This window comes from Ursus americanus, chromosome 18 (genome assembly GCF_024610735.1).
Source record: "Ursus americanus isolate L20-20 chromosome 18, mUrsAme1.1.p, whole genome shotgun sequence".
NCBI classification, from domain to species: domain Eukaryota; kingdom Metazoa; phylum Chordata; class Mammalia; order Carnivora; family Ursidae; genus Ursus; species Ursus americanus.
The window spans coordinates 21491861-21515343 of record NC_142144.1 but is presented as its reverse complement, the minus strand read 5'-3'; the positions used below and the strand labels follow the sequence as shown (position 1 = coordinate 21515343).

General features: G+C 42.0%; 1 protein-coding gene across 9 annotated transcripts in view; it reads right to left on the bottom strand.

Annotated features, from left to right (window-relative positions):
• Positions 1–1578: 1578 nt before the first annotated feature.
• ECPAS (Ecm29 proteasome adaptor and scaffold) overlaps positions 1579–23483 on the bottom strand; it is a 97628-nt gene continuing 75723 nt past the window's right edge. For all 9 annotated transcript variants that reach the window (XM_045814840.2, XM_045814842.2, XM_087869484.1 and 6 more), the window contains 17 exons: positions 22830–22877; positions 21873–21994; positions 19722–19872; positions 17899–17964; positions 16418–16507; positions 15268–15334; positions 14606–14697; positions 14458–14524; positions 13819–14010; positions 13032–13240; positions 12156–12199; positions 11867–12059; positions 10374–10512; positions 8373–8478; positions 8086–8174; positions 6050–6121; positions 1579–4658 (listed from right to left, as the gene is read on the bottom strand). In XM_045814840.2, coding sequence (XP_045670796.2) covers positions 4519–4658; positions 6050–6121; positions 8086–8174; positions 8373–8478; positions 10374–10512; positions 11867–12059; positions 12156–12199; positions 13032–13240; positions 13819–14010; positions 14458–14524; positions 14606–14697; positions 15268–15334; positions 16418–16507; positions 17899–17964; positions 19722–19872; positions 21873–21994; positions 22830–22877 — 1887 coding nt within the window. In that variant the 3' untranslated portion in view covers positions 1579–4518. The remainder of the gene's footprint in view (positions 4659–6049; positions 6122–8085; positions 8175–8372; positions 8479–10373; positions 10513–11866; positions 12060–12155; positions 12200–13031; positions 13241–13818; positions 14011–14457; positions 14525–14605; positions 14698–15267; positions 15335–16417; positions 16508–17898; positions 17965–19721; positions 19873–21872; positions 21995–22829; positions 22878–23483) is intronic.

Sequence of the window (23483 nt, the reverse complement as noted above, 5' to 3'; positions counted from 1 at the left end):
AAACTTAAAACAATATCTGAACTAAAAATTCACAAGATGGTCTTTAATATCAGAATGGACATAGCAAACAAAAAGTCAGTGAACTTAAACATGCATTTTTTTAAAATGCGTCAGAGATCTGTAGAACAGTGTCAAATGATTTTTTTAAAGATTTTATTTATTTTTTTTAGAGAGACAGAGATAGAGCACAAGTGGGGGAGGGGCAGAGGGAGATGGAAAGAATCCTTAAGCAGATGCCCCGCTGAGCACAGAGCCCAATGGGACTGGGGCTCGATCCCAGGACCTTTGAGATCATGACCTGAGCTGAAATTGAGTCAGACACTCAACTGAGCCACCCAGGAGCCCACAGAACAGTATCAAATGATTTAACATAGCTATTTAATTGGAGTCTCAGGAAGAGAGGAGGGAGCAAATAGCACAGAAAAAAGCCAACAAAACTTTGGGGTAAATAATGGCCCCAAATATCCCAAATTTGGTGAAGCACGAAAATTTAGAAATTCAAAAATCTAAGCAAACCTCCAACAGGATAAATACCAAAAAAGAGTACACCTTGTTATAAAGTGCTGAAATCCAAAAATAAAGCAAATCATGGAAGAAGCCAGAAAAAAAGGACACATCCAGGGAAACAACAATTTGAATGACCGGTCATCACACTGGAAATCTTGGAGGCTAAAAACAGTGGAAATCTTTATAGCATTGAAATAAAACAAATACTCAAAAAATATTTGCTTCAACTGATGTTTGGAAGAGACGTTATATTTGAAGACAGGTCTGGAATCAAAAGTAGCATAATAGAATTATATATCTAACTGCTAATCCCAAAATTGATTTTAAAATACTCTTTTCAGGAATACAAGAACAAAAATTAGGTATCTTTTAACCACAACCTGTTTCCTCCCTGTCCTTTGTATTTTAAAGGCAACTTTATCAACGGCCCTTAAATGTCAAAGAAACATGTCATTTCTTAAGATAAAGAAAAAACTTAAAATTTTACATAGGCATTGTTAGAAAAGCTGATTGTTTCCAATTTTTGTAACATTATGATTTTCCACTTAAAAAAGATTGTTAATCCAATCCATCAAAATGGAACCTGCTTTTAGGGGAAAAGAAAGCAGAAGGGAACGACGTAGGCTTGTTGGGGGCGACTACAGATACAGCAAGAGAACTCTCAAGCCTCTCTCCCTCGGTGTCAAGATTTGTCTGGCAGTTTACAGCATGGGATACGCCTCTACCTCTGACATTTGACATCCATAGCCATGTCTATCAGTCTTGGTCAAAAGCAGAGCTGCCTGTTGTTTCCATGTGTTCACCTGGGGTTACTTGTCTCAAAACAAAACAAACTTTCAATTATTACTCCCCCCCCCCAAATATCTGATTGCCACTTTTCAGCTGTCCTGCCTTTGTTTCTGCTTTGCTCCAGAACTTCCAGTTAGGCCACCAACGGCTGCTTTGGAGAGGTAGCTCGGGAGATGGCAGGCAGTAGGGCCTTTCTTGGTTTTTAAAGTGTCACTCGTCAATCCCTTGGAAGTCGAACTGTTTTCCTAGAGAACCAGTAAAAATCAAGGCACTCCTTCAAAAGAACTGATCATGCAGCTTTTATTTACCACTTAATATCTTCTTGGGCATGGGTAGGATTTTTCCTTTCAAATAGGACGATCACATGCTTAACTAGCTCAACACATATTGCAAAGGGTCCTGTGAAGACTTTGCATATAAAATACAAAACTCTGTTACATATACATCCATTTCACAGCGGTTTGTACATTACAATGAGTTCCAGTGTCAAAATAACTCCCTGTACTTAAGCAGCATGAAAAGATTACGGCCGCAGCCAGTGTTCACACAGTGCAGTCCCTACGAGAGCACAGATCAACAGGGTCACAGCTTTCTTCTTTGTTCTTGTTAGTGCATACACAAGAGATGGAAGGGGACAGCAGTGGGGATTTGGCGGCGGGCAGTTTTACTGGCAGGTGAACTGTCACAGGCAGTTGTAAATTGGACACAAACATTCACTAAAGACACTGCCGCCCTTTCTCAACTTTGAGAACACAGCTTTATACTACTTTCATTACTTCGATTTCCAGTCGCCGAACTTCAGGTCCCTCCTTTTCACATACCGGTAAATTTATGGCGCTCTATCCAGTGCACTAATTTCAAGAATAAGGTGTTCGGTAATTAGGCTAAGTCAGATGCTTGTATGACCAATAGCACTGAATATTCCCAGGGGAAAAAACAATAAAATTCAGTTCCACAGAGCTTTGGAGAATGACAGCCAAAGACATAAACATGCGTGGGTCCTTTTGCCATTTGTCCACCAGTATCAACATCCCATAATGACAAACTCTCAGTTATTAATCCTTTTTATAAATACGTGCGCGCCCAACACAAGCTGCGCGGGGACACCGTGATCCCACACTACCAGTCGTGCCAGTGACTTGGCTGGTCGAGAGGAAGGCAGTAGGAGCGTAAATAAGAATTGTGCTTACAGAAAGCGACAATAAATGAACTCAACAGCATTGCACACAAAGGTTCAAGTGTCAGCACCACTCTCAGCACCATGGGAAATTCCCAGTAGTAAATAACCAAAAGTTTAAAAAGCATAAAACTGGATGAGGTGAACACTCCCTATGGGCCGAGAGCACAATTCCTGCCCTCATCCTCTTACTTCCTGAAAACAGCCGACCTGCAGGGCATTCTTGCCTCACAGGCACATCCCGGGTCCTGTAAATCAAAGTCAAGGGTGCTCAGCAGAGGGGGAAATACTGATCTGGAAAACACCAAATTCTATGAGGCCACAGGCTTTCTGAAAAAATAGCCAAAGTGGATTTTCCCCCCAAGCACAAGCCATTCTTAAGTGGAAGTCCATGAGAAGTTCCTCACAATTCATAACGCTACTAAAACCCACAATTATATTTAGTACCATCTAAGAGGATGTTTTGATAATAAAACACCTAGATTTTCATTCGTAAACCCCCTTTCCAAATCAGAAGCAACCCCAGAACACAGCCAGCCAAGTCTAAGCACTATTTATGGCAGTGTTTTTTCAAACTGTGCATTGCAACCCATTTACAAGTCAGGAAATGAATTTAGCAGTGGAAGAGCATTTAAAATGATGGTGGGGAGGAGGGATCAAAGTATATTACACCTAGTGAAGACTATGTTATCATCACTTCTCAGCCTTTTGGCTGAGATCAAGTGAAGAGTGTATTATTTCACAAAACATTTATTTCTTACAGATATTATATTCGTTCACACACACACACACACAATTCTGGGTCAAGATGTAAGAAGTTATTTTTATTATGGTCAGTCAATACAATGGTCTATAGAGACCACCAAAAACAATAACCATGGAGTTTCCACCCTGGTATTAATGTAAGGGGTCAGCACTGACTATAAAACCAATTTTGTGCTTGGAAGCCAAGGTGAGCCACAGTTGTCAGCTGACCATTGATACTTGCATTAGACTTGGTTTTCCCCCTGACCCTACACCCTTAGGCAGGAGTATGAGCAGTACAAAAAAAAGAAAAAAACAGAAAAAAAGAAACCCGAGCTGCACTTGTTTACTGTGAGTGATATCATGTTATTCCCAAATGGCTAATTAAGATGTTTGCCCTCCTATTCCGTAGTCATACTGTGAGCCTAAAAATGGGTGGAAAATTTTAAGTCATCTTCACAGTTTTGAGATTATAAATGGTCTAAGCCAAAGCAGTTGGTCATGATGCTATTGTTGATTTGGCTTTTGCAACATACGCAACCACAGATACAGACAGAACAAGCAATCTTGTCCTCATCTACTTTCATCTGCCTGTAAAAGGACGATCGGAATTATCACATGGAGACCAAAGTCTCTCTCTCAACCTGTAAAGATGCTAGATTTTCTAAAAACTGACCCCCTAGACAAATGACAGTGTTCAGCTTCTGAGTCCCGGGACTCCCATGGCGCTTCGATAATGGGTTGGTCGGCCTCCGGTTCAAGGGCTGCACACACCTCACCTTGGGAGCTTCTCGGGCAGGCCGGGGGCAGCGCTGGGCAGGGCAGCGACACCCGGGTCCCAGCCTCGGCACAGGCCGCAGATCGGAAGCTACGTCCTCTCCTAGCCTACTTCTTTAGGCGTAATGCAAGGGGTCAAACTAAGTGAGTTACAGAGTCCCTTCCTGAAATAACTTTATTTAACTTGGCTGCAGTTCTAAGACTTTTATCCAGCTTGCTCTGCGACTCTGCCTATTGCTTTAATAACAGCTTTAATTCTTTTCATAACTATTTCCGTCCGTTTCACCAACAACCACCTCTCAAACATCCAAGGTCCCACTAAGCTCACTCGGCCCAGACACTTTTAAAAATCAAGTAAAATAAAGCTAATAAGGAACAAAATTTAAGGCATTTTTTTTTATTTCAGCCAAGGAATGATGCATGCTACAGATTAATCTTTACTTTTCCCCACTTGGTTTTTCAAAGAATACCACCATTTTAACCCCCAATGGACATGGCACTTGTTTCTTTCTTCCCCTTCTAATTTATTCCAGATTTTCAAGTGTTTTCTTCAGTAACGATGCTTTCTCCTGCAGCTCAGGTCTGCTGTCTGTCTCCAGAGTAGCTAAAGACTCAATTAGGAGCACTCTGCACTCAGATGTCAAACTTTCCCACTGTTTAGATTCTGAATGGAAAAAGAAGAAAAATAGAATCCTTATAGAACAAGCAAGCAAAAAAACTAAAACTATTCTTTCTGCTTTTCTTCCATATAGCCTATCCCCCAAATAAACGCAAAGCAACCCCCTGATAACAGTTCGGAATAGAACAGGTTCAGTAGCTGTCTCTAAACCTAATGACTGACAGTCATATGACAGCATGTCAGGGAGTTTCCTCCTCTGCCCCCAGTGCTGGTGGGACAAAGAGAACCTAGGGGTGCTGAAGCAAAGTGGGGAGGAGGAGGTGTCAAGGCAGAGCACACAGCAACAAAAAAGCCACGTTTTAACAACACAAAAAAACCTTTTTATAAAATATGCTCAGTAAAAAAATCTTGAATAAGTTTCAGAATTGCCAAGTCAGTCTGAACAGACAACTTTATTATTCCTTTCTTTAAAGCACCAGAGATTTATACACATACTGAAAATTCTAGAAATTCAAAAAGTACACCAGGTCCTAAACCTTGTCTACGAGGTTCTGCCACTTCCTAGTGATAAGGTTTCAAGCAGGTTGTTTTGCTGTTTAGCCTTGTTGTCCTCATCTAAAATACATCCGTACGTATCTGGCGTACTGTGAACATTCAGTGACGTGACTAAGCACCCGGCTCTTTTACTTCAACAAGTAAAAGCAGGTTATAAGATGTGTGGTGTTACTAAGTCTAGAAGGCCTGCTTCATGGAACCTTAAGAGGGGTGCTTTAATTGCTAAGCAAAGAGAGAGAGAGAAGTAGAAACAACAAATATACAAGACTCCAGCGAAAACTGTTCCATCTCCTCCATTCTTAATCTATGGGCTCAGAATAATCAAAAAAGAAGAGAGGGAAAAAAAGTGGCCTCCTTTTGAAATACCCTACTGGAGAAAATGAGAGTTTTCTTTCATCATTAGAAGAAATCTGCTTCTTGATAAAAGGTTTAAAAAAAAAAAAGGAAAACAGGAAAAAAAATAAGATTAAGCAAACTGCTGTCCAATGTGACGAGTTGTGTAGACAACTGTTAAAATGGTTTCCCATCCCACTCTGCAGGGCGTCACTCTGTTTCTCGGCGTGTATACCGACCGGGAGCCCCACTCTGCCACTGGAAGTGACCCAGATTACGTCAGGAGTCATGGTGGTAACAAAACTTTTTTATTTCAACATAACTATAGCTTCATAATACATTAAAAGTATATAAAATGAAGGAGTACAGATTAAACACTTAATAACATTTAAAGGTTTTAGCTTTGTAGACCTCAAGTGTACGTGCACTACTTCGTATTTTAGAGTATATGCTTATTAAAAACAAAAACAGAAAAAATTTCTAAAATATATGCCAGAAAGTATCCTGGCTTTCTGGTCCTCCTCCAATCAGAAGAATCAAAAACTCACCTTCAAGTTTTTTAAGCAGTAATTCTATCACAGATAAAGCTTCTGTTCTCACAGATGAGTAGGTCTTATTTTCTAAGAAGAAAATCAGATATTCACATTATTTGTTTTACAGGCCTTACAAACAGAACCTCCAAGATTAAGTGAGTGTTACCGGAAGAAGGTTGTTCAGACATTACAAATTCAGAGGAAGATACACCTGTTCTTAAGTAAGCTTCACTTTGCTCATTATCATCAAATACTTGAAATGTGTTACATGTCCACATTCCCTACTTTAAAAAAAAACAAAACAAACACAAAAAAACTGTCAGTCCAATATACCAATCACAACAAATGGCAATATTTAAAGGACCCATTTTAGAAGTGAGAAATCAAAGGACACTATCTCAAACACAGAGTTGTCGTCACATGATACCTAAGAAAGGTCTTTAGGTTTGCATGACTTCCTCATTTTGGCAGAGAACATCACACAACCCAGAGGGTTAAGGGCCATCAGGGACACCTGGCTGAGACCCTGCAAAGGCGAGTGTCTAAGCCACCAGTTTTTTATTTGAAGGCAGGCTACCTGCAAGAGTTGCAACTGGAAGAGGTTTCTCTGGTGTCTATTCTAGACACAGCATCTCCTTTGGGGTGACACTGTCTAAGGAAAAAATTAATACACAACCAAACCCGAGGCAAGGAAAGCAGAGGGTGAGCTTTTAACATCGTTTCTATGCTACAAAGTACAGAGGTGCCTAAAAGGATGACAGTGACCTGCCAATAGGACATAGGAATCAGCTTAAAGGAACTTCCCCTGGCCAAATATGGAACAATCTGAGCAAAAAATTAATTAAGGAAAATAACTAATTATGAACAGTTGGGGGGAAAAGAAAATCCACGAATGACTACTGTTAACAGAAACCTAAAGAGAGGTGGGATCTTGTTTACTAGAGGAGGCCAACTGCCACATGGCAGATATGAAGAAAGCGCCAGAGCCGGAAAATTATCACAGTAAAAACTGGCTCAGGGAAAACCATGGACGCATGCTAAGTCTAAAGAGGACGAGCTGGGTGTCTGAATGGTCTTCAAGCGTGCTCCCACAGGCTGCTTATCAGACACAAGGGAGAAAAACAGCAACTACACAATAAAGAAAACTGAGTAGAACCTTGATCAGGTAATCAAAATTAACATCGCCAAGCAGGCCAGATGAACACGCTGTGCCTCCGGAAGTGAGAGGACACAGCCTCATTTCCGGAGTTTCCCAACTGGGAACTCATAACCTGGATCCAATCATGAGGAAACATCAAACACACACCAAATGAGAAACATTCTAGTTTTAAAAAGGCAGGGGGGAGGAGTAGAGCAGAAGAAGGGGGACTTCTCTTCAAAATTGTCAATATCACGTGAGATAACAGGAAGTGTCCTAGATTCAGGGAAACTAAAAAGACACGACGGCTAAATTCAATAAATAAGCCTGGATTCCTTACTGAAGTGGGGGGGAGTCTATAAAAGAACACTGTCGAATCAACTGAACACCTAAAATACGAATGCTAAAAGTCCGATTAAGCCTACCGCGTCAGCGTCCTGCGACCTACGCTGGTAACCGTACTGAGATGGTACTGAGGACGGCACACTGAAGCACCAGGGGTCAAAGGGCGGGACGCCCCAACGTGCTGTCAAATGGTTCAGAAAATATGTACACAGTGAAGTAACCGGGACAAAATACTAACAGGGGACTTTGGGTAAAAGATATACAGGTATTATATGTACTGTAACTGCAGCTTCTCTGTAAGGTTGAAATTATTTCCAAATAAAAGTAAAAAAGACAAAAAACAAAAAAACAAAAAACCTATCACAAACATTTTCCCAATCTAGGGGTTACAATCCCAAAGTACAGCTCCAGATTAATATACCACAGTGTGGGGACACAGATCAGGTAGACGAGGTCGTTCAGCAGCTGTCCCGTAAATCTGGCTCCCAGCACAAGGGAGGGAATATCGGAAGCTTCACTGCTCGAGGTGTAAAATTAGGAGTCCTCACCGCTTCAGTGCACCACTCACCTAGAGAACACGTGACTGATTTACAAGTTTCAAGGAGAATTTCAGCCAGAGCCTCAGGGTCCGCATGTTCTTCCTCCAGAAGCATTAATCTGTACAAACCAGAAAGCAAGGTACAAATTACTAGTTAAGAGGAAACATTCCCGAGCCTTTCTGGCACAATTTCTGTCCGCATTTATCACCTCATGACGTCACTTCAGCTTTTCAGTTTTAAAATACATTGCTTTGCTGTAAAACGCTAAGGGGGTGGGGGAGACAAAACAAAGGACTGAATTACGAAGTAAAATTACCCCTGAAAAAAGGCGTTCATGGACTGCAGGACCCCGAGCTGCACTTTCCACGTGCTCAGTTTTAGCCGCTCACACATCAGCTTGCACAGCTCCTGACGGTAACAACCTGGGGAGAGCCGGGCAGAGGGCACACAGGAACAAGAGACAGAGCGAGTGAGGGACACACAGAGGGACACAGAGAAATTGGAGCAGAGAAGGACAGAGAAAGGAGAGTAGGAGAGAGGAAAACAATAAATGCCTTTAATTAAAGCCATGAAATCTCAAAAAAAACTTCAGCATGACTTTGTGCCCAATTCCCAAATTTCCCTGGCCAGGAACACCCCCCACCCTGCCCTAGGGGTCCTATGTAACTGTTCACAAATGTTCGCTCGCCAAGGAATGAACACAAAATCTTACCCACACTACCTCCTCCTGTCAGATACCCCGGGTGACCGCCAGAGAAAGCAGAACCCTGGGGGCAGGGAACTCAACTCTGGACACGCACAAGCTTCTGCACATGGCTGGCTTATCGAGAGACAACAACGCCTTTTTCCAAGCATGTCATGCCAACTGCACTTGTTATAATTACACAATTACTATTATGCTAACTGCTGAAAAGGAGTATAAAACTCAACAAAGTAGTTATTTTTAAATGCCATAAAACTTAGCATGGTTCACAAATGATGCAGGATGGTAAAAATCTAGAAGAATGTTGCACTTAAGAAACAGAACCAGAAATTGTAGATGCTACGTTATGAGAAAGATGTGCATACAAAGCCAGTGTGGAACAGTTCAATTCTCAAAGGCCTTGGCCCTCCTCTCAGTAACCAGCAAATGAATGTACATTCCTATGTCTTCTATGAAAATAAACAGCTTTGTTTTGAGATGTGTGTCATCTTTTTTATAGAATTCCCTACTTTAACTTTTCTACCTATCAAGCAAAAGTTAGAGGAGTCCTAATGGGGTCAAATAAAGTGGACTTCCGCTGCAGTCCTCAACATCATACCAAGAAATAAGGCCACTTAACAAATCTCCGTCTTTTGGAAAATCCTTCCAATACATAGCGAATACGCTATATAAAGCTCACACAAGGAACGGCAAGGCTCAAAGACAACCTTAAGTCTGAGTTTAGACATATCCAGTCCTGAATAATCAACAACATTCTGTATAACATTCGAGAATATCGAGATGGTCAGCGGGGAGCACTGCAGGAACCAGCAAAAGGCAGGAGCAGCGCCGTGCCACGTTTAAGGCCCGCAGAATGAGCTACGACCTAAACCGACAGCGACGGTTTAGTGGTTATTTACTTAATCCTTTGGAAATATATGTTCAGTTTTAAAATCTCTCAAAAGGTTGCAAGTTTCTCAGTGAAATACAGATTTCACCTCTTCATTGAAAATTTGGTAACAAGGCCCTTAATTTTGAGATGGAAAGAACCCACTAATAAATTCTACAGATTCCTCAGAACAGAGCATCGTAAAGAGTACCAGAACTCTTTTCATGGCCAAACTACCTACATGAAATTTATCATGATTGTTACAGGTTGAACTGTGTCCCCCAAATTCGTATGTTGAAGTCCTAACGCCAAGTACCTCAGCATGCGACTATTGAAAGACAGGGACAGGGTCAGGAAAGAGGTCCTTGGGGTGGGCCTAAATCGGGTCTGACTGGTGTTCTTGTAAGAAGGGATGAGGACACAGACACAGACGGTCATTTACAAGCCAAGGAGAGATGTTTCAGAAGAAGCCAGCACTGCCAACCCCTTGACCCCACACTGCCAGCTTCCAGGACCGTGAGAAAATCGTTTCTGTCCCTCCAGCCGCCCCGTCTGTGGTGCTCTGTTACAGCACCAGCCCTCGCCAACCCGACACAGCAGGCAACGAGATCATCTGCTCACGCAGAGCACAGTTCACGCTGGATTCTTACTATACAGCAAGCGATAACCGATCTGTCACCCAGAACATCCTCACGCTTGTTCGGTAACCTCTGGGGACAGCTCTTCTTCAAATGCCGGGTGCTTACGTTGGGTCTCCACATTTCGGGGCCAGGCTTTGCCCAGGCTCTCAAAGGCTCCCAGCAGACACTCCAGCTGGAGCTCCTTTTCCTTCTCATTCTCATCTTCATTTTTGGTTGTCCGAACGCCAGTGCTTTCAGGGGAGTTCTGGGATATATCAAAGCAAAGGAAAGCAACATTTATTTTCCGTCAGAGTTACAGGTGTGCTGCAAAACGGGGTACGAGAGGAGGAGGTGTTAACCAAGAGCTAAATGCTGACTTCTCTACCACGGGTCTTCCTATCTGTGAAAAGAATTGTTACAGAAATACTACACCTCTCTGATAAACATGGAAAATCCTTTAAAGGATTCTGTTAGGAAAGGTGAAAAAAAATACCGTATATGTAGTATCTTAAATATAACATAAAAAGACTTGCATTAGAATCATGGGATTAAAGATGCAAGAACTCGGTAATCACCCAAATCCAAACTCTTTCTTAATAAGAAAGGGAAACAAGCTGAGAAGTGACTTATCCAGCTAGCTGGTGATATGCAAGTCTCCCAAATCCCCGTACTATCACTATGTAACAGGAACGACTTAAACGGCCTTTCTGTTGAAAGAGAACTGCAGATTAGCAGCGACACAAGAATAAAAACGCGACTGAAAATATTTCGTGTTTCACAAAAAAATAAATGATAAACCATAACCTTTGTTCTCTGAACCAGTGCCCAGCCTTTACCAATGAGTACTTCATTTCCCAAATGAAACCAAAGTCTTTTTGACCAAAGTCCCTCAATATATGGCAGAGACGATTACCAGTGGCCCTCTGAGCTCCCTGCACTCGCTCTAGGCTGCCTGCGGCGGCTTCTGCACACACTTAAAAGGCAAAGCTTATCACCACTACGTCAGAAACCGTCCGTCCCTTCAGGTCAACATTCGCTCCTGGAAGTCACTGTCCCCACAGCCTTGAGCGTCACAGCGTGCGGGCTGGAAACCCCTGCAACGAACTCATCTTCCTGCTTTGTTCAGAAAGAACCACCCGCTCTCCCATCCTCCCACGCAGGGCAACTAGACGCCTGGAGGACTGCCTTTCTTAGCCTCCCGAGCAGCAGAGGCTAAGGACAGCGAAACAGAAGCAAAAGTGCCAAGCAACGATGTCCGAGAACTCTCCTTGAGAGAGAACGGACATGCCAACTTCAACCCTTCATCTTTTCTTCAGCTCCTCTGCCATTACCCGCCTGGAAGGCAGTGACACCACAGACCACGATGACGGTGGCCACACTCCGGGGAAGGCGGAGCTAGCAGCTGTGAAGAGCCAGAACAGCTCAACTATTACGTGACAGACAAGCCTCTACCTTGTTTGAGGCCATGATGTTTTTGAGATTTTCTGCTATGTGCAGATACACTAATCCTGATAAAATATGTAAATAGGATACCAGGAAAAAAAACCTTCCTTCCTTTTCTTTTTGTATTTTAGTTTTTAAGTCTAAACTAGACCTGAGAGGATACAGGTGATCATTACCTTCTTGATGAGAGGTATGACAATGTCAGAAAACTCCTGGAATCTGTCTTCTTTGGTGGCCTTCAAGACATCCGCCGCACAGCTGATTGCTACGATCTTGTATTTAAGATTCTCTTTGCAACACTCCTTCAGAACAGCCTGGAGAATCTCATTTGTGCTGGGCTGACTGGGCACAGGCTTTTCCAGCTCTGCACTACGGGAGCCACACAAAAGCATCGGGACAGTTAATAAAGACTTCAGCTTCGGGGTTCAGTTTGAGAAATGGAATCTTCATTGAAAGAACATTTACCTGCAAGCTGTCACCACACAGGCAATGGCTTTCAACAGCTCTTCCTAAAGGGTTGAAAGATGAGAGAACACTATTAAGCACACAGGTGTCATTTACATTCTACGCATTGTGACTACATTACACTTAATAACTACGAGGACAAAAATTAACCAGAGTCATCTTATCTTTAATACACTTAACTATTTAACAAGCACATCCACAGAGTTTTACTCCAAACCATAAGAGCAGGACAACGGTCTCCATCTCCATTTCATAAAGCCTAGAGACCTGACCTGCCCAAGGTCAACAGGCGGATGTGGCAATCACGGAATTCTGATTCCCAGCCCAACACTTCTTCTCTAGTCCAGCGCTGGCCACTGCTGACTGTGACAACATCGAGTGCATTGCGATATGCTGCCAGTCTCATCTTCCCCCCTGAGCGTTCGCTCTAAGTATCCCACTATCAACCCTTGTGTATAACATGACTAATTCACAGGCCTCAGAGATGGGCACCCTCGGCTCCAGGTTTAGACACAGCTTGCCCTGCTACTCAATTTCATGTGCGCCCAATCCTGATCTGTTCATGGGGTCAACAGGGACAAAATGGAACCAAGTGATCTAAGGCCTCTCTTGGATAGCTGAACGTGATACATAAAAATCAATCCCCAGCATTACTGTGCAGTATTTAAAAACACGTGGGTTACACTTTGATGAAATAGCATATTTAATCAGGCAAAGTTTACCCAAAGCTTCCCATTGGCTAGGAAATCTGGGTCACAAAAACAATCCATCTGACATCGCACAAAACCAGATGCTAATTCTTATAGAAAATGAAAGATGAAGTCATAATCCTTTACGGATACCTTAAATTTAACTGGGCATGAATGGTTCCTTTACCTTTCCTGCCCACGTTCTTCCCGCCAGGCCTTGCAGTAATGCGCTCAGGATCATCCCCAGATATGGAGGTGCTAGGGAGCTGGTTTGTTTTGCAATTGATGCCATGGCAATTGCACCCTGGGCTTTCATTTTCCAAGACTGAGACTGCAAAGCCTTCTGGGTAATGGTAATCAACTCCTGCAGGTATAACCGAATGCCACCAAAGGAACCTAGGTTATGAAAAGCAAAATTAAGGCAACTTTGAAGAGAGAAAAAGAATTAACTTTTATTTAAGCTGAAAAAAAAAGTCAGTGACCATCAGTCTAAAGCAATAATTCTCAATGGTTAGATCACACCTCTCTCTGAAAGAGAACAAGAGTAGCGTTGTGATATATCTTTACAACACAGGACTTCATGAACTTGAATATGCCCACAGGAGGGTGTCATGCAAATGGTCGTCTTCCATTTATCCATGTGGAGATGAAGTACAGAATGAAGGAGCACCAATCTAAAATAACGCTCTAAGGCACCATAAAATCACCACTCTCTCCCAACTCAAATCTGTAAGGCTCTCCTTCGCTTGGGCAGAGGTTCTGTTCTCTCACATGGGCAATGAGGGAGGAGAGAGAAGAGCGCTGAGCGTCAACCTTGAGGAGGCAGCAATGTGGACAGGCTTACAAGCCGACAGGACACATACTGTTAAGGTCCTGGGAAAGGAACTCTCGGAGTTTATACATGAAAAAGAGGAGGAAGAACTCCAGCTGTGGTTCTTAAGAAACAGGGTGAATTCAAGGCACCGATGACTAACCAGGTACGTTTTCCTGCCACACTTCAGTCCATAAGTCACACTCCTCTTTCTCGGATTTCTCCTCCTCGGCGATTTCATGCATGCCCAGAAACGCCAAAGGCAGCACTTCTCTGGCATGGCTCTTCAGTACGTCGGGGCTGTACCGCCCAATAGCGTGGACGGTCAAAGCACAGGCGGTCTTGTAGATGGGCTCTGAAGAGGAACAGAGACACAGTCATCCGTGCGGTACTGACTGTCGTGAGGGCGACTCGCTCAGCTCAACGGGTTACCGCTCGGCTTGCACCACAGCTAAACAAAGCAGTAACACCAACCAAATGTTCCTAGCAGAGCCCATGAGATCACGGAGGGCAAAACCCGGTTTGCGTTGTTTTACCAGACCGTTCACATCTAAGTTAAAAACAATAGAGGGGGCGCCGGGGTGGCTCAGTTGACAGTCTGACTCTTGATTTTGGCTCCTATGAGGATCCCAGGGTCCCGAGACGGAGCCCGGCCCCATCTCCTCCCTGCTCAGCAGCGAGTCTGCCTCTCCCCCCCCCCGCACCATTCACGCATGTGCACTCTCTTGCTCCCTCTCTAAAATAAATAAATCTTTAGTAAATAAAATAAAATAAAAATACTAGAGAGAAGGAAAAAAGGTACCTTCTTTCTCCATGTACCAGCCATTGAGCTTCTGCAGGAGTTTCTCAGTGCTGCTATCCCGTGAGGTCTGAAAAAGAAAACAATCCCCATTTATTTCTTTATAATTATCAAAGTATAATTACTTAATTAAATAAGAAATTCAACTCACCCGAACTAAATGGCCCATGGCAAATGCACAAGATTTCTGAATTACACTGTTCCGATCTGTCAGGCCACTAAGCAAAGCACTCATAAGTTTACCTATTAGAAATAATGAAGAAAAACCTGATACTTGGTAGGCCAAATGTCCTACTCTGTTCCCAGGACCAAAACAAACAACCCTGTAATGAATATCTGATTTATCCCATGCTAGTTTAGAACCCGTGTATGTTAATGTGTACTACCCACTTGCTTCCTTTTACCCAATATAAAATTCGGATCGAGGATATTGTGGGGCAAGTTGCAAAAACGAGCGCTAGGTTCATACCGTTCATTAGCCCCGTCTAGGAGCCGATCCCAAGAAGAGAAAAATGCTGATGTAAAATTAGGTATAAGTGGTAAATAAACCCTACAAAAGGGCAGATACCCTCACCTCCTTATAACCAGTAAGAATTAATCTGATACTTATAAAACAGTGAACACTTGCTAAACTTGATCATCGACGCACCTCTTGCAAACAAAGAAACAAAGGCAGAAGGGGAAGTTTAAAGGGAGAAAAACCAGAGAGAAGATCACAAGTGTGTCTGAATGATATTTAATTTTTTTAAAAACCTTGTCACACAAGACATGGCCATACCAAAGTATCACCACACACGGTTTTGACAAACTCACCTGAGTAAGGTGTTAGGTCCTGGGGACACTGAGTAGTTAATGACACAATGACACTGGCACAGCCTCCCTACAGGGTTACAAAGGCAAAGGTCTAAATTTGATGGTCACAATGTTCTGTCTCTCAAACCCTTTGTCTTAGGTGTCAATGATTTAAAAGATGAGAAATATATGAAGCCTAACAGCCCCTACAGGATTCAATCTGGAAAGAGGAAGGTCCTTATTTTAAATTAGCAATGCAAAGATTTTTTTTCAAAGCTTCCAGCTGGAAGACGTGTGCTCTCACCTACACTACAAGGAAGAAAAAAAACTAATACAATCTTTTGGGAAGGTCACATAGGTCATCCTGGCCATCCTTGTTCTAACAGTTCCAGTTCTACAAATTTAACCAAATAGCTTCAGATGTGTCCAAAGACATTCATCACAGTGCTCTCTTTAATATCAAAACAGCTGAGAACAAATCCGATGTTCCCTGATGGACTAAAATAAACAATGCTACGGCCACACAACGGAGTATTCGACGGCCGTTAAAGAGGATGCCGTTGCAGACACGGGCACAGAAAAGAGACTGGAGGAAAACATCATGGAACATTAACAGTGATTCCTTCCGGGTCCTAAACCTCACGCACAATCCTTAACCTCCTCCTGATCTATAAATGCTAAAATGTGAAAGTGCAAGCAAGTATTAATTTTGTCAGGAGAAAAACTGTGAGTCGGTTTTTAAAGTGTGGGGATAGGGACTGACCCTTGAAAGATCTGGAGAGGAGGACATTTTTCTAGCCAAACACCTGCTGGCCCTGGTGAAAATGCTAATCACCACCTACCACCACCGTCCATGCCTTGATACCTACACGAGCATTTCCATTAATGACTGATCATGGCGGGGACCCAGAGGGCATGTACACGGCAACCAGGGGACAGAAATGATCCCACTAAAAAAGTCAGACACTATTTATTGAATAAGTCACGTGTTTTCTATTCTGAGTTACATATTTTAAGTTATTAGTACAACCAGAGAGAAACAAAATGGTTAATGTAAAATGTTATTAAGTTTTACAGACAAATATGAATTTCAAATACGATGGCTGTTATATTTTTGTGGCCCCAACTAATAAAGATGCAAATTCCTCTTGTGAAAAATACACTTACTTACCTTGGTGCCAAGACCCACACCACTTCTGATCAATTCACATAATCTAGGAACAAGCTCACCCAGCACCGACACATCAAGATATTGCAGGCACTTTGGGAAAAGAATAAACATAAAGTTAACCTTAGAAAATGATGACATCAATACCACAGCATCAATTAAAAGCCGCCATGTCAAGTATGTACCCACTGGATTCGACATGAAGTTGAAAAACTGCCAGTTTCATTTTGCACCGATTTCAACAGAAAAACCACCACTGTACTACAGACAGAAAAACTGTTCATCAGTGGTTCAACATTCAAACAAAACAAAAATTGGGGGCGCCTGGGTGGCTCAGTCGGTAAAGTGTCCAACTCCTGATTTCGACTCAGGTCATGATCTCAGGATGATGAGATCGAGCCCCACATCCGGCTCTAAGCTCAGCATGGAGTCTGCTTGTCCCTCTCCCTTCCCTCTGCCCCTCCCCCAGCTCACATCCTCTATCAGATAAACAAAAATCTTTTTAAAAAACCATGAAAAACAATGACTTACTAAAAGAGGAAATAAATTAGAATTCCCCAAGAAAGGATTTCTCTGGGCCTACTCTTCCTCCTTACCAATCCATGTTTAATGTAAAACACAGAGATTAAAACTGATTTTCAGCGGGCCTGCCCTACCAAGCCATTTTATTAAAGTCAACTTCTTAGATGAATTTGCTATACTATGTTTTTAAAAATGCAATAACATATATTCTATTATTAATGAGCATATATATATCCAAAAGGTGTTTGCTAACCATTCCTATTTATTTAAGATTCCTTTTCCCCTCAATAATCCAACTAAGACATAACATCCTTAGACCAAATTTTGGTGATAGTTCCCCAGTAAGCATTTGTCTGTAAAACTAAATTTCTTCTTCTCTTGCCCAGCCTTGCGATCCGCTTAACAAAATAATTTCCAATAGCTCATGAGTTGTCAATTAACCACTCCGGGGTATGCACAGCAGAGCTGGCTCTAGACTTTAGTGACCCCCAGTCTCAGACTCCAGGATCTTTAGAATTTAGAACCTCAGTGCCAAGCAGCTTTCTGCAAATCCCTTCTTACAACTAAAGCATTTCAACATTGCTCAGTTCTCTTTCCCTATCTTTTATGCTACCCACTTTCACTGAATGAACGCCTCCAGCTGACACCTTCGTAGGTCCTCCCCAAAGACCATACTCAGGCACAGACAACTACCTGAACCTTTCTAAACAAGCAGGCCAAAAGAGAGGGATTTATAGAGGAATCTTTTAATATATTGTTCTTCTATGTAACACAAATTTGAACTAATTATTCCGTTTATTAATCTAGAAGAAAAAAGAACTATACTAAGAAAAAAACTAGAATCAACTAGCTGTTTGACTCATCCCGTAAATCTCTACTTCATTTAATGGGCCGTGAAGACTGAAACATTCCACTCGAAGGTAAGCAAAGAAAGAAACTTCCTTATTACGTGAGGCACTGACCATGTTGATTGTTTCCATCATGGGAGAGGATTTGGCAGCACTGAGTCGAGCACTATCCATCGCAGCCTGAGGACACAAATTCAAGACACTCAGCATATTCGATCAATTAGGAAGAACCCACATACACCCCCATAAAAGGGCTTTACTTCCAGAGGACATTTTTAAAAAATAATATATAGGTAAAGCAAACTCAAACGTAAGTCCAACTCTAATTTCTTTTGAGCTACATTCAACAATCACCTATGGAGGCAGCATCTCACTGCAGGTGAGAAATTCTGACAATAATCAGAAATTAACTGTAGTTAGAAATTAACATAGCGTGGCTCTGAGCAAGTCATCTGCCTCCCTGAGCCTCACGCTCTCCATCCACTAAATATGGGAAAAGGCCACATAAACTTCTATCTAAGGTTTTAAAGAATTGTATCTAAGCAATAAAAAATGTTACATGTTTTTTGCTTTAACTCTGTAACAGATCTCCGTATCTACGACGTTCAGTCTAACAATGACCCTGCAGGGGAGGTTAACTATCCACACGTGGTCAATGAGGAAAGGAAGACGTATAGAAGTGACAGGCCTAAGGCTACGAAGTTTGGGCTAGACTTTGTTTCCTAATTCTCAGCACTAGTAAACAGGCTGTGGGAACTTAGGCAGAGCAAGTCCACTGCTAAAAAGGAAAGAATGATGAACAGAGAAGATAGAGAAGAAAGAGCAACATGAGAGGCAAAGCGAAAGAGAGCTGGTTATTAGAGTAGTTTAGCCAAGGTAAAAACCAAATAGCAAACGGATAGAAAGCATTGGCCATCTACATGACAGGGTCGTGACAGTCCTAATAAACAGAGACCAACGTAAAAACATCAACAAGTACAAAACCAGGCATGGAATAGAAACACACAATTCACAGAATGTAGGGGACGGACACAATACGATCAGACAATGGACAGCCCTAGTAACAGGAAGGTGTAACGTAGAACGATGAGATTCTTGCTTATCAGACTGATGTTATTCAGTGTTGGCAAAGGTGTGGAAGAAACAGAACAGGCACAACCTCTGATGCTGCATAATCTCTCTGACCAAATGTGAGATCACCTCACTGCAGAATACTATGCATGCATTAAAAGGGACGGAACAGCTCTATATACAGATATGATACACGGCCCACAACAAAAAGCAAGCTGCAGAATGACATTCACAGTCTATTTTTAAATTAGTGTGTTTGGCTCTGTAGCCTATGCCTACAAAGGAATTTCAAAACAGACCCAGGAAACTGACAGTGGGGACCTGGTAGGGGAGAGGGCACTCCTAGGGGATTACTTTCTCCCCTTCTGCATTATTTTTTCATAGTAAATGTTTCAACTACAATTTAAAAAAAAAAAAAAAACTTTGATCAGTTGAGGAAACTACAGTATCTCTGAAAAGCAGAATAATTTTGGACTACGCCAGAGTCTAGATACAAATCCTCTTTACTTGTAGGGCAGGTGTGGTCCATAGAAGGACTCTGAAGGTGGAGAACCAACCCCTAAAAAAATAAACAAACATGTACAAAAAACTGTGTTAAATAAATGGAAATGCATTTTTTGAATGCAAGTGTTAGTTTTCATCCAATTCACAAAACAGTATGTGAGCCCCCTCGTGCTCCCTCCTACCCCCCAAAACACACACTGCATGTAGTCACAGGAGTCGAGTTATTTTAAGAGTGGTGAGGGTATCATTCGGATTGTGGAGTGTGTCTAAGGACGCTGGAAAGACTGTTCAGATGAACTCAGTACCTTAAGCAAGGCTTTTCCTCCTTGAGACTCACCAGCATGTCTGTGCTGTCAACTCACCTTTTCTTGGTCTGTAGCCCGGAGGCTCAAATAGTTGAGAACTTGGGGTTCCAGTACACTTAAGGATTCCAACAGAGCTGGGATGAGTTTTGGTGCATGTGGTTTCAACATGGCCCCCGCACTCTTGCTAATCTTCACAAGGGTGTTAATGCTACAGACACACAGAACACAACTCCTGAGTCCTCTTGACAAAAGCCAGCAACTCTACAAATCTGATCCTGAGGACGTTCTGTAGTTTACTGTATTCAGGAACACACTTACATGGTTACAGTGTCTGGTCTTAGCACTACTTTTTTCCTTTACTTTTTATTATAGAAATTTTGGAGCATATGTGAAAGAAGAGAGAATCATGAATTCTACATATTCTCTACCCCGTTCAGCCATTGGCAACTTTTGACCAGTTTTGTTTCATTTATACTTCCTCCATACACACGAGCACACCTCCCCCTCCACATCATATTATCTGGAAGTTGCCCCTAACTAAACTTCAGTATATGTCACTAAGAGGCAAGAATTCTTTACCATAATCAAAATACCATTTTCAAACCTAGAAAATATTAATTTTTTTCATATAATTTAATATCCAAATTTCCCTGTTTCACGATGTCTTCAAGAGTTGGTTTGTTGGGAGGCAGCTGAGTGGCTCAATCAGTGAAGCATTCGTCCAACTCTTGATTTGGGCTCAGGTTATGATCTCAGGGCTGTGAGATGGAGCCCGCATCGGGCTCCATGCTGGACTGGGAGCCTGCTTAACATTCTCTCTCTCTCGCTCCCTCTGCTCCTCCCACCCCTCCACCTCTCTCCCGCAAAAAAAAAAATTAAAAAAAAATTAAAAAGTAAGTTGGCTTGTTGGAATCAAATCCAGAGTCCACCCACACATTGCAATTTATTGCATTTCTTAAATCCTTTTTAATCATCCCTCCCCTTTCCCTTATAATTTATTTGTCCTGTTTTCCAGTGGTGTCATTTAACATGTTCCTCTGTGCCCTATATACACATCTTCAGGCGAAATCAGGTTCAGATTCAATTTTTTTTTTTTTAACATGAATCTTTTGTAGGTGGTGGGGCATCTGTCCTATTCCATCACATTAGGATGCATGTAATGTCTGCTTGTCTTTTTTTGTGCTATTAAGAGCGATCAGTGAATTCAAGTTTGCTTGGCCTGACCATCCATTTAAAATTTCCAACAACCTTTGACCAGTGGATCTAGGAGCTGCTAATGATCATTACCCTAGATTATTTTAAGGAGGTCAGCAAAACAATAATATCCTACTTTTATCATTCCTTTGCCTTTGTTCTGTGAATTCTTTAAAAAAAAAAAAAAAAAAAAAAACTTTCAGGAAGCCCAGGTGGCTCAGTCAGTCGGGCGACTAGCTCTTGGTTTTGGCTCAGGTCATGATCTCAGGGTCCTGGAATCCAGCCCTGTGTTGGACTCTGCATTCAGTGAGGAGTCTGCTTCAGGATTCTCTCTCTCCCTCTGCCCCTCCCCCTGCTCACACGCCCACTCACTCGCTCTCACTCTAAAATAAATGAATTAAAAAGTTCCCTCATCAACTATTTTATTAGTGGTGGTAAGAAATAGTTACTATTAGTATGAAACGCTGCTGGTACTATTAATTTGGTCTAATTTTAAGAGTGAAATAAAATGACAAAATTCCTAAATAAGGCTCTAGTTGAAGAACAAAACAACGTAGAAAACTTCACTGCGGAATTTTACAAAATAGCCATGTATGTCTAAACACGTGAGTGTATTTTTTTAGTATTTCATTGTTGCAGGTGGTACAGTTTATTTTAAACCTAGTTATCTAGGAAATATTACTAAATGGTATAAAACCAATAAGCAACCTCCCCAGGACCTGGGGCATCATGTGCGTGCTGAGGGCAGATGCCGATGGCAACACAGTAAGACACCTTACACAGGGTCAACGCAGGACAGCAGGACGCTGGTCCAAAGCAAGGTTCCTATGAGAATATCTGTTTCTGAGAAAATGTTCTGCCGCAGAACTTTTCACAAATGGTCTTGGGTCACCTCAATGTGTTCTCAACTCATTTTTCTCCATACTTTGAAGAATCTAACACTCAGAGAAACACTATTGCTGTTGAATGGCTAGAAACTAAGTAAATCCATTCATTTTATCAGCAGATTCACACCTGAGGGCTCGAACTTCTGTCACAGGACTCATCATTCCTTTGTCCAGAAGGCAAGGCAGAAGGACAGCGATGGTTCTCTGCCCAGCTGCTCCTTTGGCGGGGTCACACATTTTCACACAAACCTGACATACACAGAGCACAGAAATTAGTGACACTGACCTCTTACCCAATACAGCATTCATCTAACAAAACACTTTCTATTTCCCATAGCCATAGAAAAGAATAAGTGAATCAACTTTCCATGACACTTCAGGGAGAATCAGGAAAGAGCCCTCTGTCTGCCAATACCTAACAGGGAACTGGGTAATGTCTTCCATTCTCTAAGCGTTGGTCTTGTCATTTGTGAGACAGGAAACAGGCGAAAATGAAGCGAGAAAATTTATAAGAAAGCACTTTGCAGAGGCTTAAGGTATTATCGTCAATAATTTTGGGTGGCAGCTAACACAGTGGTCAGGCACACAAATCAGGAATAAGAAACACCTGGATTTAAAACCTGTTTTTTCTCCGTACTAACGATGTAATCTATGGCAAGGCTACACAGCTAGAATGTGGAAGCCCCTGAAATGCCATAAAATCAAGTTCAAGTAAGAAACTAGTTTCAAAAAGCTTGCCAACCTCATAAACACGGAAGGCAGCTGAACACAAAACCACAGGAATAATAAGAGAAGAGGTAGATGTGGCTGGATCTAAAGGAGTGATGTGTTCTTCAGGGTCAAGTGAGAGTCATACCTCTGTAAAGGCCCCCAGAAACTGACCAAAGAGACTAGACATATTCTCTGCTAGAAATACTAGTTTTCTAGCAGAATGGCACCGTAAGAACACTGAACTATAACACGAAGCCGATTACTTCATGTCACTGCAACTCAAGGTCAACTTATAGGACAAAAAATAAGTCGTTGTCCTGGCCACAGAAAGCCCTCCCCACCTGCCCTCCCAGTACAAGATAAGAGTTTTCACCTTGCTCAGAGTTTTCAGAGCTAGTTCTGCAGCTTTCCGTACAGATTCCTAAAAATGAGGAAAGTATGGCATGATATGGATTCGTTTCATTCCCATCCACCCTGCAATGTGTACTGAACTACCTCTGACTCTACACACATCAGTGAAAAATCCTACTTTCAATACCAGCTTAAAAAAAAAAAAAATGGTGTTTCATTAGGCTTCCTGCCCATCAGGGAACATATTATAATGGCATATATTTTTTTGGGTATGACCTATTTTGACCTTACAAAAATATGGCTACAAAGTATAACAGTTTAGGGGCCCCTGAGTGGCACAGTCAGTTAAGTGTCCGATTCTTGGTTTTGGCTCAGGTCATAATCTCAGGGTTGTGAGACTGAGCCCCACATGGGGATCTGCACTCAGCACAGAGTCTGCTAGGGACCCTTTCTCCCTCTCCCTCCGCCCCTCCCCCCCACTCTCTATCTCTCTCTCTCAAAAAAATAAATCTTAAAAAAAATATATAACAGTTTAGAAACTAAATGTATTATAAATGCAAACATATAAATATCTATATGTGGATTCTAAAAGACTTTCAAAAATCTCTTATGAATAAAGCAAAAAGAAAGGTAAAACTAAAGTGTCTAATTCTAATGGTGAGATATCAAAATATCT